At 47.4% G+C, this 12,804-nt stretch overlaps 1 protein-coding gene across 2 annotated transcripts; it reads right to left on the bottom strand.

Moving 5' to 3' along the window:
• Positions 1-498: 498 nt before the first annotated feature.
• papolg (poly(A) polymerase gamma) lies at positions 499-12,799 on the bottom strand. Of its 2 annotated transcripts, XM_028422793.1 has the most exons (24): positions 12,578-12,799; positions 11,713-11,874; positions 10,300-10,366; positions 10,116-10,197; positions 9,463-9,572; positions 9,291-9,344; positions 8,753-8,864; positions 7,931-8,020; positions 7,708-7,846; positions 7,542-7,614; positions 5,298-5,418; positions 5,061-5,145; positions 4,516-4,569; positions 4,304-4,423; positions 4,111-4,220; positions 3,910-4,031; positions 3,630-3,787; positions 3,447-3,547; positions 3,182-3,369; positions 3,021-3,101; positions 2,888-2,947; positions 2,529-2,632; positions 2,346-2,446; positions 1,355-2,121 (listed from the first exon to the last, which is right to left on the bottom strand). In XM_028422793.1, the coding sequence occupies exons 1-24, from the start codon at positions 12,592-12,594 to the stop codon at positions 1,943-1,945; spliced, it is 2,490 nt and encodes an 829-aa protein (XP_028278594.1). In that variant the 5' UTR covers positions 12,595-12,799; the 3' UTR covers positions 1,355-1,942. The 2 variants fall into 2 exon arrangements, with proteins under 2 accessions (XP_028278595.1, XP_028278594.1); XM_028422794.1 differs by lacking the exons at positions 9,291-9,344; positions 9,463-9,572; positions 11,713-11,874; positions 12,578-12,799 and having other exon boundaries at positions 499-2,121; positions 10,300-10,317.
• Positions 12,800-12,804: the final 5 nt, after the last annotated feature.

Below are 12,804 nucleotides of genomic sequence, written 5' to 3'. Positions count from 1 at the left end.
ATCAGAACTGTCTCTTCACAGAGACCCCTGAACCTGAAGGAGAAGAGGAGGGAGACAGGACAGAGAGGATGAAGGAGAGAGAGGAGAAGAAGAGGGAGACAGGACAGAGGATGAAGGAGAGAGAGGAGAAGAAGAGGGAGACAGGACAGCAGGTCAGAGGTCAGAGGGGACAGGAGCTGCTCTGTGGATCATGTTCGTGTCCCCGACAAGATATTAAGCTTTAGACATGACAGCAGCTAAGACGTGTCCCTGTGGTCTTTGTGTTGTTAAATCTTTACTAATAGGAAGCTGTTACATTAGCGTACACGGTCAGAAACTCAGCATTTCAAGTCGACTCTACAGTTTTAAGCAGCGTCACGTCAGCGCTCTGTGACATCACTGCACCAGCTGACAGGTATCAATGTGGAGCTCCTCGGTTCATTTTAAAGGAAAGGAAACCAGACAGACATGGTTACAAACATCAGTGTGGTGCCACAGAGAAACACGGCAGACACGGCGTAGTTTTGAGGGGTTTAATGGGTGTACTGATTCAATTAAAGGAAGTGATAAACACATACAAAAATACCCTTTATACATCTTAGAAACAAACATCTAAATGACCTGTTGTTGTTAAATGTGTCCAAACAGTGGTGCAGATTTCAAAAAGACCTACCTGCTATGAATGCTATTAAAAAAAAGTCACATGGTACAAATATGCAAATATAAATAAACTGATAAGAAAAACCCCGATAATGAAGAATATGCTGTTTGAAAAACGCTCCTCTGTACATCGAGTCTGTGAAACGGAAAGAAGAAGCAGCAGCAGCCTGTCCCAGCTCTCTGCCTGCTGCGATGTAAGGAGCGCATCACGCCGCCGTGCGCACGCTGTGCTGAGGCCGGGGCCCAGAACCCAGGTGATGCCTTCTAAGAACCTCCACAGGAGGCGCAGCGGGCCAACACCCAAAACAAAGGGAATTCTGTCTCACACACACGGACACACTCAGACTAAGCAAAGAACTCCCCCCGTGCTCACAGCCAGGTCCAATTAGAAAGTGGTGGCAGGGTGTGTGTGTGTGTGTGGGGGGGGGCGACCTGACGGACTTCAGGTTCAATCACAGGTTCGAAGCCGGCACTGAACCGGTGCGGAGCTCAGCGCTCAGACGCACCGCTCAGCCCGGCAGACGTGATGCTGAAGCGCCGACAAACGCGACAACTAACTGTTTGATATGCTTCTACAGCAACAACGGGGCACACGGTTCACTTCCTGTTAGCAGCTCCCGAGGAGCCGTGACATCACCGGGCGGGTCCACAGACAGTGTGTGTGTGTGGCTGTGAGTGGGGTCAGTAAATCCTGCCTGTAACTGTTGTTCCCAAACCTACACAGCGTCTACACACAAAAAAAAAAAAACCCACACATCCCGGGCTGGAGACGTTCGGTTTTAGACGAGCAGTGGAGAAAAAAAAATCAAAACGAAAAGAAATGAAAGAAATTTACAATTTTTTAAACTTTTTTTTTCTTTTTAGATAAAACTACAATAGCATCGTCGAAAGACTTAACAGAGATCTTTTGTTGTTGTTTTTTTTTTAAGACAAAAAAGTTATGTACATAAACATTTACTTTACAGAAAAAAAAAACTCTGCGTACACCAAAAGCGTACGGCGCAAAGGTCGATAAATGTTCTGGGCTTTTTACTCTCTTTTAAAACATGTTAACAGGAAAAATGAAAACAAGAAAAGCTCATTTTCCATCTGTACATATTTAAATGCTGAGGAAGAGGAGGAGGAAGAGGAGGAGGAGGAGTGAAACACCGCAGTTCTACTTCTCGCTGCTGAGGATGTGACAGCATCGGTGTCTGTCCTGCTGCTTCAGACTCACTGACCTGGCTGACGTCGCCTCCTCGTGGTGTCCGACTCCAAACCTGTGTGTGTACATGTGTGTGAACCCAGTCTGTCAGTTCTGTGTTCAGGCTATGTGGATTCTGGCCTTTTCTGTTTCTTTCAGCCTCTTGGCCTGTTCTTCCAGAGACGGGGAGTGGGGCCGCTTGGAGGCCGCTCCATTCAGCGGGTCGGCTCCTCGGCCCACCAGCGTGGGGATGGAGCTGCCGACGGGGGGCGCCGCCATGTGTTTGGATGCCACATGTTCTACAGAGGAGGAGGAGAGAGAAGGAAAACCCGTCATTCAGTGTTTCAGGATGTGTCATGGCAGCCGTTTGTTCTGCGTGGTTACGATGCTAATAAGCCTCTTATTACAGCAACTGTTTTCACATCATTTGGCACATGAATAATAAAGCTTTATGTTATCTTAGTAAAATACGCCGCCTCCGTGTGGCGTCTCTCACGCAGAGGTGCTGATGGTGAGCACTTACTGGAGCCGATGACAGGAATGGACATGCCCTTCTCTTCGCCGGCAGGAGGAGCATCAGTGGCGAGCGTGCCCTCAAACACCGGAGGCTTCGGAGGTGTGATGCTGTACGGGTACATTAAAAAAAAAGGTGATGTCAACAATTTAGAGACAGCAGTCGGACGCTGCGGCGCAGAGTGAGACTTACTTGTGGCGGTTGAGAGCCAGTTTGATGGAATTTTTCACGACGCGACAGCTGTTACTGGCCGGGAGAGGCGAGGAGGCGTCTGGCAGCTCCATGCTGGGGAGTCTCTGAGGGAAACAGTCACAGCGCATGTCACTACACGTACAATCACTGAAGGACCAGACCAGGTCTGAGATACACCACGTGACCAAAAGTAAATGGACGCCATGCCCAGTCTGCTTTCAGCTGATTGACAGGTGTGTCAGTACACATCAACCTTCATCAGACTTTACAGCAGCTTGACGGGCTGGACGAGAACCAGAAGCATGGAGGCCAGCAGGCACAGACGGAGGCTGGCTGTTCATACAGTGTGAATGGGTTACCTGTGTTCTGGAGGTATCTATGGTTGGAATGGGCTTCGCCTTTGATCCAGAAAGAGGAGTCTAAAGCAGAGAGAGAGAGAAGCCGTCACTTCCTCTGGCTTCACATTCAACTGTTAACAGAAGCAACACCTACAACGTTGGGTCCTTCTTGTGTGTAGGCCTCAGAGGATGGAGGATATGGCTCTTTGAACGTCGCGTCATCATTGGACACCACCTGCAGCAAAGCAGCGTCACCATGAGAACCTCACATGGCAGACATAATGTTAGTGTTCTCTCTGAGGCGACGCCTCTAACCTCTGCTTCTTTGTGCCTCTTGGCCAGGTCCTCTTGTGTGGGTGAATGTGGCCTCTTGGCCGGAGCTCCGTTGATGGAGTCCTCCAGACCGTTGGGCTCCTCTCGGGGGCTGCTAGTGGCGTTGGGCTTCATGGAGCTGATGGAGGTGCTGGCCGGTGGGGAGGGAGGCTTTGCCTTCACTGGAGGCTCTTCACAAAACAAGTATCAACATTTAGAAACTCATCTCCGAGGTCTCAACGTGCAGCAATCTGACGTTTGAACTCACTTGCTCCGATGACAGGGATGGACATTCCCTGATCTGTAGCAGCAGGTGGCGCGCTGGGCGCTGGCGAGCCCTCCACGAAAAGCTGTTTGGGGGGGCTGACGCTGAAAAACACACAGAGCAAACGTTCACTGAGTATCAGACAGTCAAAGACAAACACCGAGGTGGAGGAGCGGAGCCACCCACCTGTCGTCTGTGTCGGATGCGGGTTTAGAGGGTTTGCTGGTCGGGGAGCTGAATGGAGTCCCTGAGTCTGTGTCTCTGGAGCTGTCCAGGTGACTGCTGTCCAGAGACATTCGTTTGGAGCTCCCGCCGTTCGAGCTGCGGGTTAACTCCGCTATGCTCTGCAGAGAGGAGGAGACGTTTGGTGAAGGAGGTGAAGAAACAGAAGGTGAACAGAGCAGCTACAGGGCCATCGCCACCTGCTCTCACACTCCGCACAACGAAAAGAGGAAGATCATCTCACCCTCTTCTTCTTCTGCACTAGCTCAGGAGGAAGGTACTGATGGAGCTGCTTCTTCTTCACATGCGTTGCTTCGATCTTCATCCCGTCCTTCAGCATGTTGATGTTGTTGGCTTGTCTGTACACTGCAGGGAACAACGTCATGTTAGACTGAGACTACGGCAACAGCGAGAACTGGATTTCTGAGTAAGAACGGGGTCCCACCGGTGTCTGTGAAGGACTGGATGTCGTACGTCAGGTCAATGTTCACGCTCTCTGCGGTCTCCACCTTCTTGAAGATGATCCCAATGAACCACATGGACACAAAGTCATTCCTGCCGCACACGGGGAGCATGATGACATTCGTCAGTCTCGGGTCTCTGTGTGTCTCTGAGTGTGTGTGTGAAGCCGGACTTACTCGTTGCGGTTCTCTTTTGACCCGGGGAAGGACTGAGGGTTGACGTGAGCGAGGGTGATGTACTCGTTCCTCTCCAGGTTTCCCACCAGAACACGGATCTTGGACTCCACCAGGCCGATCCTGAGGGGGGGGGGGGGGGAAGTAGAGGTCAGGATGTGTTCATTAAAAGGTTTTGGTATGAACGGCTTCACCTGTGGCTGTGTGACACTCACCATTCTAAGTGGTTTTCTTCTGTGGACGCACTGGCAGTCAGAACAATGTAATGCCTGGAGCAAACACAGAAATCAGCCAGGAGTCAGCGCTGCCTATCACACCTGATGAATGGCATTTCAAGCCTGGCTGGAGGTCTTTGGGGTACTGAGGGTTAATCAATAAAAACGGGGCGACAGGACAGCGCAGAGTCGAGCGATAACCACAAACAGCCCCACCGAGGGTCATGTGACTGTGGCAGCTCCCATGGTGCAGCAGCAGCAGCAAGAGAAGCTGGCAGAACGCTGTGGTACTCCAACCGTGTGTGGGAGGAACTTTCATAAACAAAGTCTGCTGACCACAGCTGCGATGAGTCAAATGTGCCCGAACCAAACAACAAAATGCAACCAGCACATCACCTAGAAGTTTCAGTTTAACAGCTCCAGCTCAGTGTACAGCTCACCGACACACACGGATATCCAAGGTTTTATGAAATATTCACATGCTGGCATGTTACTGAACATTCAGCATGCAGGGACAGAAAGCCAACATTTGTCTGAAAACTTACTTGTACTTCTGAAAAAAGTTGGGTGGCTCAAAGAGCTTGGACCATTCTGCTTTGCCCTGAAGAATCTCATCTGTGACGCTGAGACCTGTTTGTGACAAAGAAAAAGGTAAAAGGTGAGACGGAGAGCACGCACACACACACACACACACACACACACACACACACACACACTGTCCTCACACAGAGTCACACTGTAGTCACAGACTTTATTGGCTGCACTGTCAGGTCAGTCTTTACCATATTTGAATTCCTCGCTCATGATGGTGCGCGTGGAGGTGGAGACGTTGTAGGTGGAGTTCTGCTGGGGGTAGGCGGGCGTGATGATGGGCATCAGGTGGTATCTGTCAGACGGGTTCACCTACAAACACACACGAGGAACTGAGATGGGTTCTCCTGCACAAACCAAGAAGCCTGCAGCAAAACGTCAGCTTCACTCCTACACTCTGAAACCAAAGCACACGTCCCACACGCACACACCCGCCCACGGCACATCCCGACTCCTCACTGCACGTTTCCCCTCATTTGCATTTTTTCCTCCAGTGATGTGAGGATGGAGGAAACAGGATCTCCTCTCTGTAGGCTGTAACCGTTCCCCCCACACGACCAAACACAACATGTGCACACCGAGTCACAAAAAGTCAGCTACAGTAACGACGGCACTGTTTTGGTACATGCTGCCATAAACGTCACGTGTCGGTTCTACGATCAAGTTGGAGGACTGTTACGTCTCTGAGCTCTGCTGTCCACACAGTGACTGAACGGAAATGACAGTAGGGTTGGGCGATAGTGGCAAAAAAAAAAAAGAATCACGATTAATTGTGGCATTTAGCCGATAACGATCAATCGATGACAGTTGCACCGACATGTTTTTGACTCTAAATCGCCACATTGTCCTAAAATGATTCTGACAAATCATCAGTCAAGTTAACGCCTTCATTCTAACAGGTTAAAGTAGTGATGAGGCACCAACCAGCCATGTTTGAAATGTTTTGATAACAGAGGCACAAACTGCTTCAAAATAATAATGAAGCAAACATTTAAAGAACTTTGTCCTTCAGGTGTTCTTATCTTCAGGTCACAGAGCAGCATGTCAACATTAACATTAAACAGGACAAATAAGTTCAGAAAAGTCACATCAGTCATTATTAAAGTTAAAAATGTGTCTGTGCAAATGAACCTGTGGCTGGAATATGTCCCACACTAGAGCATGTTTTCACTCAGACTGTAGACCAGCAGCAGAAAGAACAAACAAACAAACTGGACAATTCCACATTTAAATGTGTGTCTGTGCAAATCAACCTGCGCTACTACGTATTCTTTTGATACGAGCAAACATCTAGTTACTATGGCAACAACTAACGCTCCACGCTTCACACCTAATGCATGTCGCGTACGCCTGCGCGGCATTATATACTACAGCTGGAGCCGGCGTTGTGGCCTTGTTGCGCTTTCTTCGGCTTTCTTCGTGCTCCGGCTTATGGTGACAGACGTTGAACCTCTGTTAGGAACGAGCTGCTCCGCATCATTTAAGTGAACACCACTGCCTTCCATCATTACCGTTACTGTGGGCTCACATGTGCGCGCTAGCGGGTGATGGTGGGAAGACGTCGCACACAAAAATGTGTCATCATGACGAGGCACTAATCGCCGTAATCGATAAGTGGCAAATATTAAATCGGTTTTTCTGACGATTAATTGCACACGATACGATTTTGCACCAGCCTAAATGACACCAACAGACCGTTGAAATGTGTTTATTTCTGAAGGGACAGAACAAACATGACACAACAGTAAAAACGGCCGGAGCCTTGTCAGTTAGTTTTGGGATATTTATGAGGAAATTATGACTTAAGACAAATATATCAAAATCATCATGCCCCCCCCCCCCCGCTCTGCAGCGCCCCCTGGTGTGGGGATGCTGGCATCCACAGGCTACTGTTGAGCAAAACCAGAGACTCCGGAAAATTCTTACTTTTGTTCAGAAAAACAAGAAAAATTGATTCTTTCACAATATTTATTTTGTATCTTACAGTTAATGAAGGATTCAAATGTCTCTGTGACGTCATTAAGCATTTAAAAGCGGTAGATTTTGGAGGGTAAAAGTTTACTTATCAAGATGTTTTTGGGGCACAAAGAGTGTGTCAAAGTGTCCTTGTAAATATGTACTACTGCCATCTGTCTGGTGAAATAAACACAGATACCAGATCTGTCACTAGAGCATTTAGTATCAATAAACCAGGCAGGAAGTCTTCTGTGCTCCATGCTGCCCTGGGAAGCCTCATGATGGGGGACCCGATTATTGTCGTGGTCACACATGAGGACAGAGGGATGAGGAGACATGAAGTCAGAGAAATGAAAGGTACCTACAGGATACCTATTACAAGGAGATTTTGTGTGTACACGCCAGCACACGTGCAAAACGAGTGGCCTGATAACGCCATAAACAAGAGGTAGTGATAAAAACTCTGGGGTCATACTCACTCTGGGATCCCACACGGGTAAATTTAGATTACTCTCCTCGGGCTGTTTCAATAGCACAGGATTTGGCCACTCCCTGCAGGGAAGAAGAGGCAGAGGGAGTCAGGACGATTATTTTACCTACACGTGGAGAGATGGAACGCCGCGGCGACATATAGCTGTGTCTCACCATTTGGAGAAGACCAAAAAGAACTTATGGACGAGCGTGGCAGCCACGGCGTTAGGGTAGAGCTGGCAGGTCCTGGCCACCAACATGGCCCACGACACTCCGCCCAGAAAGCCGAGCATGTTGGAGTAGATCCCTCGACCTGCAGCCGCAGCACAGCCAGTCAGCCACAAACACACCGCACAGTCCGATGCAGCAAAACATGATCAAAACATCCAGCTCTTACGTTTCGCCCACAGTTTGATGGCTCTCAGCGTCAGCCTGAAGTTTTCTTTGTTTGGCACCAGGTACAAAATTTCATCAGTTACTCGACAGCCTGTAATAAGAAAACCCCAAACAGAGACAGTCACACAGGTGGTACAGTCTCACAGTGATGGAAACTCCCGGCAAGAACAGGTTTATATTTCCAATGACTACAAACCTCATATAAGCACCAACCACAGCTATTTACTGTAAATGTGACAGAGCTATACTCCTGTGCTTAATAATCCTCAGAACTACAGGCAGCCTTGTTGTTTCTCCTCCTGTTACATGTTCAGTCAGTGTTCCTCGATGGATGCCAGCGGCGAGCACTCAGACATGTCTAAAAGAACATGTGATTGGCTTTACAAAGACATGTAAATAAACTGGGATCAATCGTGGAAAGAAATGGGAGCTCATCATTTATGGTTTTAAATCCTTTTTGCTCTCCTCTGAACATCGGCTGTAGAAACTTTAAACGGTCTGTATTCATATGGAACTGGAGGTTATCAGCTGAACACTGTCTGAATCATGTCATGTGACTGCTGGTCAGAGGCAGATCAATCAAGGCTTCCTGGTTCTGCTGAGACGTGCAGAATGTTTTTAGTTTCTTTTTTTACAGAATCTTGTTCATAAACACTTGATATTTGGAGGATTTTAACTCACGTGCAGAACAAATATATCACACATTTAATGTCACATGTGGTGCATTCAAGTACCAGTGGAATTTCTAAATAAGCAGCACCAGCATCAGCCCCAGTGACGTCTGCACTAAATATATTCATGTTAATAAAAGCATGAGGTGTACCGTTGAGGCTGCGGATACATCGAATGTCTAAGTTTCTTAGGATGGAGTCTCCCCTCAGGTCCAGGTTGTCTGGAATGGACTGTAAAGCCAGTCTGGCAAAAAGCAGATCAATCTGCACAGAAAGAGACGAAAGAAGACGGCAGAGGTTAAAACGCTGTGAGCATCTCCACCTCAAGCTTTCAATGACTCTGATCTTGTTTTTTTCTGATCGGGACAGGGAATCTAAACCGTCCTCCTTCGCTGAGACGCTGCTGCCGACAGCTTCAGGAGCAGAGATGTACAATCACAGCTCTAATGAAACACCCGAACCAACAAACATTTTCATTGTGTAATTCAATTTATCTATCTTTAAAACAAGTGCAAGTTTTCTCTGAAATTCAGTGAGTATTTCTGCTTTTAAATCTGGTGTTTGTACACAACCATGGCTCTTTGGTCACTGAGACCATCTAATGTTAATGCAGTCGACTCCGAAGAGGAGTGGTGCCCCAACAGCTGCTGCTGTTAAGCTCAAACATCGACAGGTCCTACTGCAACTCACCTCAATTCCATCAAATTTGAATTTTATCACGGGTACAAACGCGTCCTCGACAGCCTTGATGGGAACAAAAACACACACATTCAGACGCATCATCAACAACGATCCTGGAACACGGTGACACGGCGAGCGTGTCGCCTCGTGCTTCGACAAACGGAACGTCTCAAACACTCACCCTGAGATCTTTAATCTCTTCGTGCTGTTTTAGTTTTTCAAAGAAAGACAGGAAAAAGTCACTTCTCTCTACATGGCGGGGAGCCACACATAAGGCATCAATATCAGCACCTGTGAAGAGAAGTTACTCCGATCAGCGTGAAGGTTTCTCAGGTTAACAGCTTCGTTCCTGTCCTCTCTACTCTACAAAGGATTTAAAGGGTTGTTCTTGTCCCCCTGTACACTGAAGCCGTTAAGATCTCAGTGTGTAGACACATCATGCTAACACCGCTCTGCCAAATGCCACCTGATCATTCCAATGTACACATTTAATTACTGGCGACGCCTGCTGCGACAGGTTGTTGTTTTTAAATCCAACAGGTGAGGCCTTGTTGATGACACAGTCTCACTGATGCCTTCAGTCCCACGGCCAGCCGGTGTTCACGCAGCTTTCTGACCCCCTGAACTGCTCTTTTGAACACACTCAATAGCAGAGGAATATGACAATACCGGCCTTGTGCTTTAGGGTGGTCAGAGCAGAGCAGAGCATTTCAAAAACAAAGCTTAAACAGGCGTGAGTGCAGCAGAAATGTTCTGTAACTACTCGTGTGTTTTTTCATCGCCTGCTTCTACCCACTGGTGTCAGACCCCAGCCAGTGTTGCAGCCATGCATACCTTTTGTGTGCACACCCAGTCGGTATGAACCAAATGTAAATATCTTGCCCCCAACGCAGCTAATGGCCGATGGTGGAAGGTTCTGAGGAACGGGGGGAACAACAGAACACTCATGTCAGTACTAGATCCACAGCAACATATCAGCCTGATCACAGAAGGCAGCGAGCATGACCGTGGAACCTACCTTCGATTCACTGATTTCTGCGATCCATTCTTTAACAAAATTATTCAACTTTCCAAGAACTGCAAGTCTGAAAGAAAACGTAATAATTAACACACAAACAGAAAAAAGCAGCGGCTGTGAGTCTGTGTCAGATGTGTTGTGTGTCTGTGTCAGATGTGTTGTGTGTCTGTGTCAGATGTGTTGCTGTGTTGTGTGTCTGTGTCAGATGTGTTGCTGTGTTGTGAGTCTGTGTCAGATGTGTTGCTGTGTTGTGTGTCTGTGTCAGATGTGTTGCTGTGTTGTGAGTCTGTGTCAGATGTGTTGCGGTGTTGTGAGTCTGTGTCAGATGTGTTGCTGTGTTGTGAGTCTGTGTCAGATGTGTTGCTGTGTTGTGAGTCTGTGTCAGATGTGTTGCGAGTCTGTGTCAGATGTGTTGTGAGTCTGTGTCAGATGTGTTGCTGTGTTGTGTGTCTGTGTCAGATGTGTTGCTGTGTTGTGAGTCTGTGTCAGATGTGTTGCTGTGTTGTGAGTCTGTGTCAGATGTGTTGCGGTGTTGTGAGTCTGTGTCAGATGTGTTGCGGTGTTGTGAGTCTGTGTCAGATGTGTTGCGGTGTTGTGAGTCTGTGTCAGATGTGTTGCTGTGTTGTGAGTCTGTGTCAGATGTGTTACTGTGTTGTGAGTCTGTGTCAGATGTGTTGTGTGTCTGTGTCAGATGTGTTGTGTGTCTGTGTCAGATGTGTTGCTGTGTTGTGAGTCTGTGTCAGATGTGTTGCTGTGTTGTGAGTCTGTGTCAGATGTGTTGCTGTGTTGTGTGTCTGTGTCAGATGTGTTGTGTGTCTGTGTCAGATGTGTTGTGTGTCTGTGTCAGATGTGTTGCTGTGTTGTGAGTCTGTGTCAGATGTGTTGCTGTGTTGTGAGTCTGTGTCAGATGTGTTGCTGTGTTGTGAGTCTGTGTCAGATGTGTTGTGTGTCTGTGTCAGATGTGTTGTGAGTCTGTGTCAGATGTGTTGCTGTGTTGTGTGTCTGTGTCAGATGTGTTGCTGTGTTGTGAGTCTGTGTCAGATGTGTTGCTGTGTTGTGAGTCTGTGTCAGATGTGTTGCGGTGTTGTGAGTCTGTGTCAGATGTGTTGCGGTGTTGTGAGTCTGTGTCAGATGTGTTGCTGTGTTGTGAGTCTGTGTCAGATGTGTTGCTGTGTTGTGAGTCTGTGTCAGATGTGTTGCTGTGTTGTGAGTCTGTGTCAGATGTGTTGCTGTGTTGTGTGTCTGTGTCAGATGTGTTGCTGTGTTGTGAGTCTGTGTCAGATGTGTTGCTGTGTTGTGAGTCTGTGTCAGATGTGTTGCTGTGTTGTGAGTCTGTGTCAGATGTGTTGCTGTGTTGTGTGTCTGTGTCAGATGTGTTGCTGTGTTGTGGCGACTGCTCGTGCTCTTCCTCACCTGTGATTCAGTTCCTCTTCATCTTCAAACACCCCGAACGGCTTCATAGCATCACAGAGCTTCTTGGTGTACTGGTGGTCTATTTCTCGTGGGGGTGCGAGGCTAATGGCAGAGGTGATGCCGTAGTGTTTCTGAGGCTGCTGCTGCCCGCCAGGCATGGTGCTGCGAGGAACAGGACACATGAAGTGACAGATACTACACGCTGCTGATCAATGACACGAAGCTCTCCTGTAAAAATTTAACTCTGCAAACACGGTCGAAAATAAAAAAGGGTACACCTCGTATTTGTTTGGATTTGTACTCTAGTTCCTCGATTATTATTACCGCGAAAGCGTGTGTCAACAATCCCCTGACATCAATATAGCGAATTAGCATATCATAACAACACGCGTTAAGAAGCATTCACATCTAAAAGGCGAGTTTAATCAAAATGTCACACGTGTGTTTAGATTTGTGTTATTTTCAACCTCAGTTGAAGTCAGAGGAGTGTTAGCAAAGATGCTACAAACAGGTTGCAAGCGCTAACAAATTAGCTAATTTAGCAAGTTAGCACACGCTAGCCTGCTGCTACGGAAGAATCGATTTAACTAATGGTTCGCTTTCCGGTTTGAGCTTTTACAAGCTGACAGTTTTTTTTAAAAACAAAGTCAACAAGTGAAGTTTGTTCGTGCTGATAAGGACACAAATAAAACTACAACCACCGGACAACAAACATCCGAGCTAGCCAACCACACGGCGCTGCGGGGGCCTTGTTTGGTTGTTGTGACAGTTGGCTAGCGTTAGCTTTTAGCCTATTCTTCAGGACTGTCTAAAAACGCGAACAAAAATGTCCACAAGTGGGAAATGTGCCACATGCATGACTTACCTTGACATTTCTTTCATGACACTCTAAAAAAGCTCGCACCGTTTTCTGCTGTAAATCCGTAAAAAAAAAAAACTAAGAAAGTCTGCAAGTGTGGATGATAACAGCCTCGACCTGATTACAACAATGGTCACTTTCCAGAGAGCAGTTCAAACCTTCGCACTGAACCGGAATCACTTCTTATAAGATAACGTATCAGTTCGTAACCCCGAAAGAATACGCATATTTAA

Source organism: Parambassis ranga, chromosome 15, assembly GCF_900634625.1.
Source record: "Parambassis ranga chromosome 15, fParRan2.1, whole genome shotgun sequence".
Taxonomy (NCBI): Eukaryota; Metazoa; Chordata; class Actinopteri; family Ambassidae; genus Parambassis; species Parambassis ranga.
This window is presented reverse-complemented; position numbering and strand designations above follow the sequence as displayed.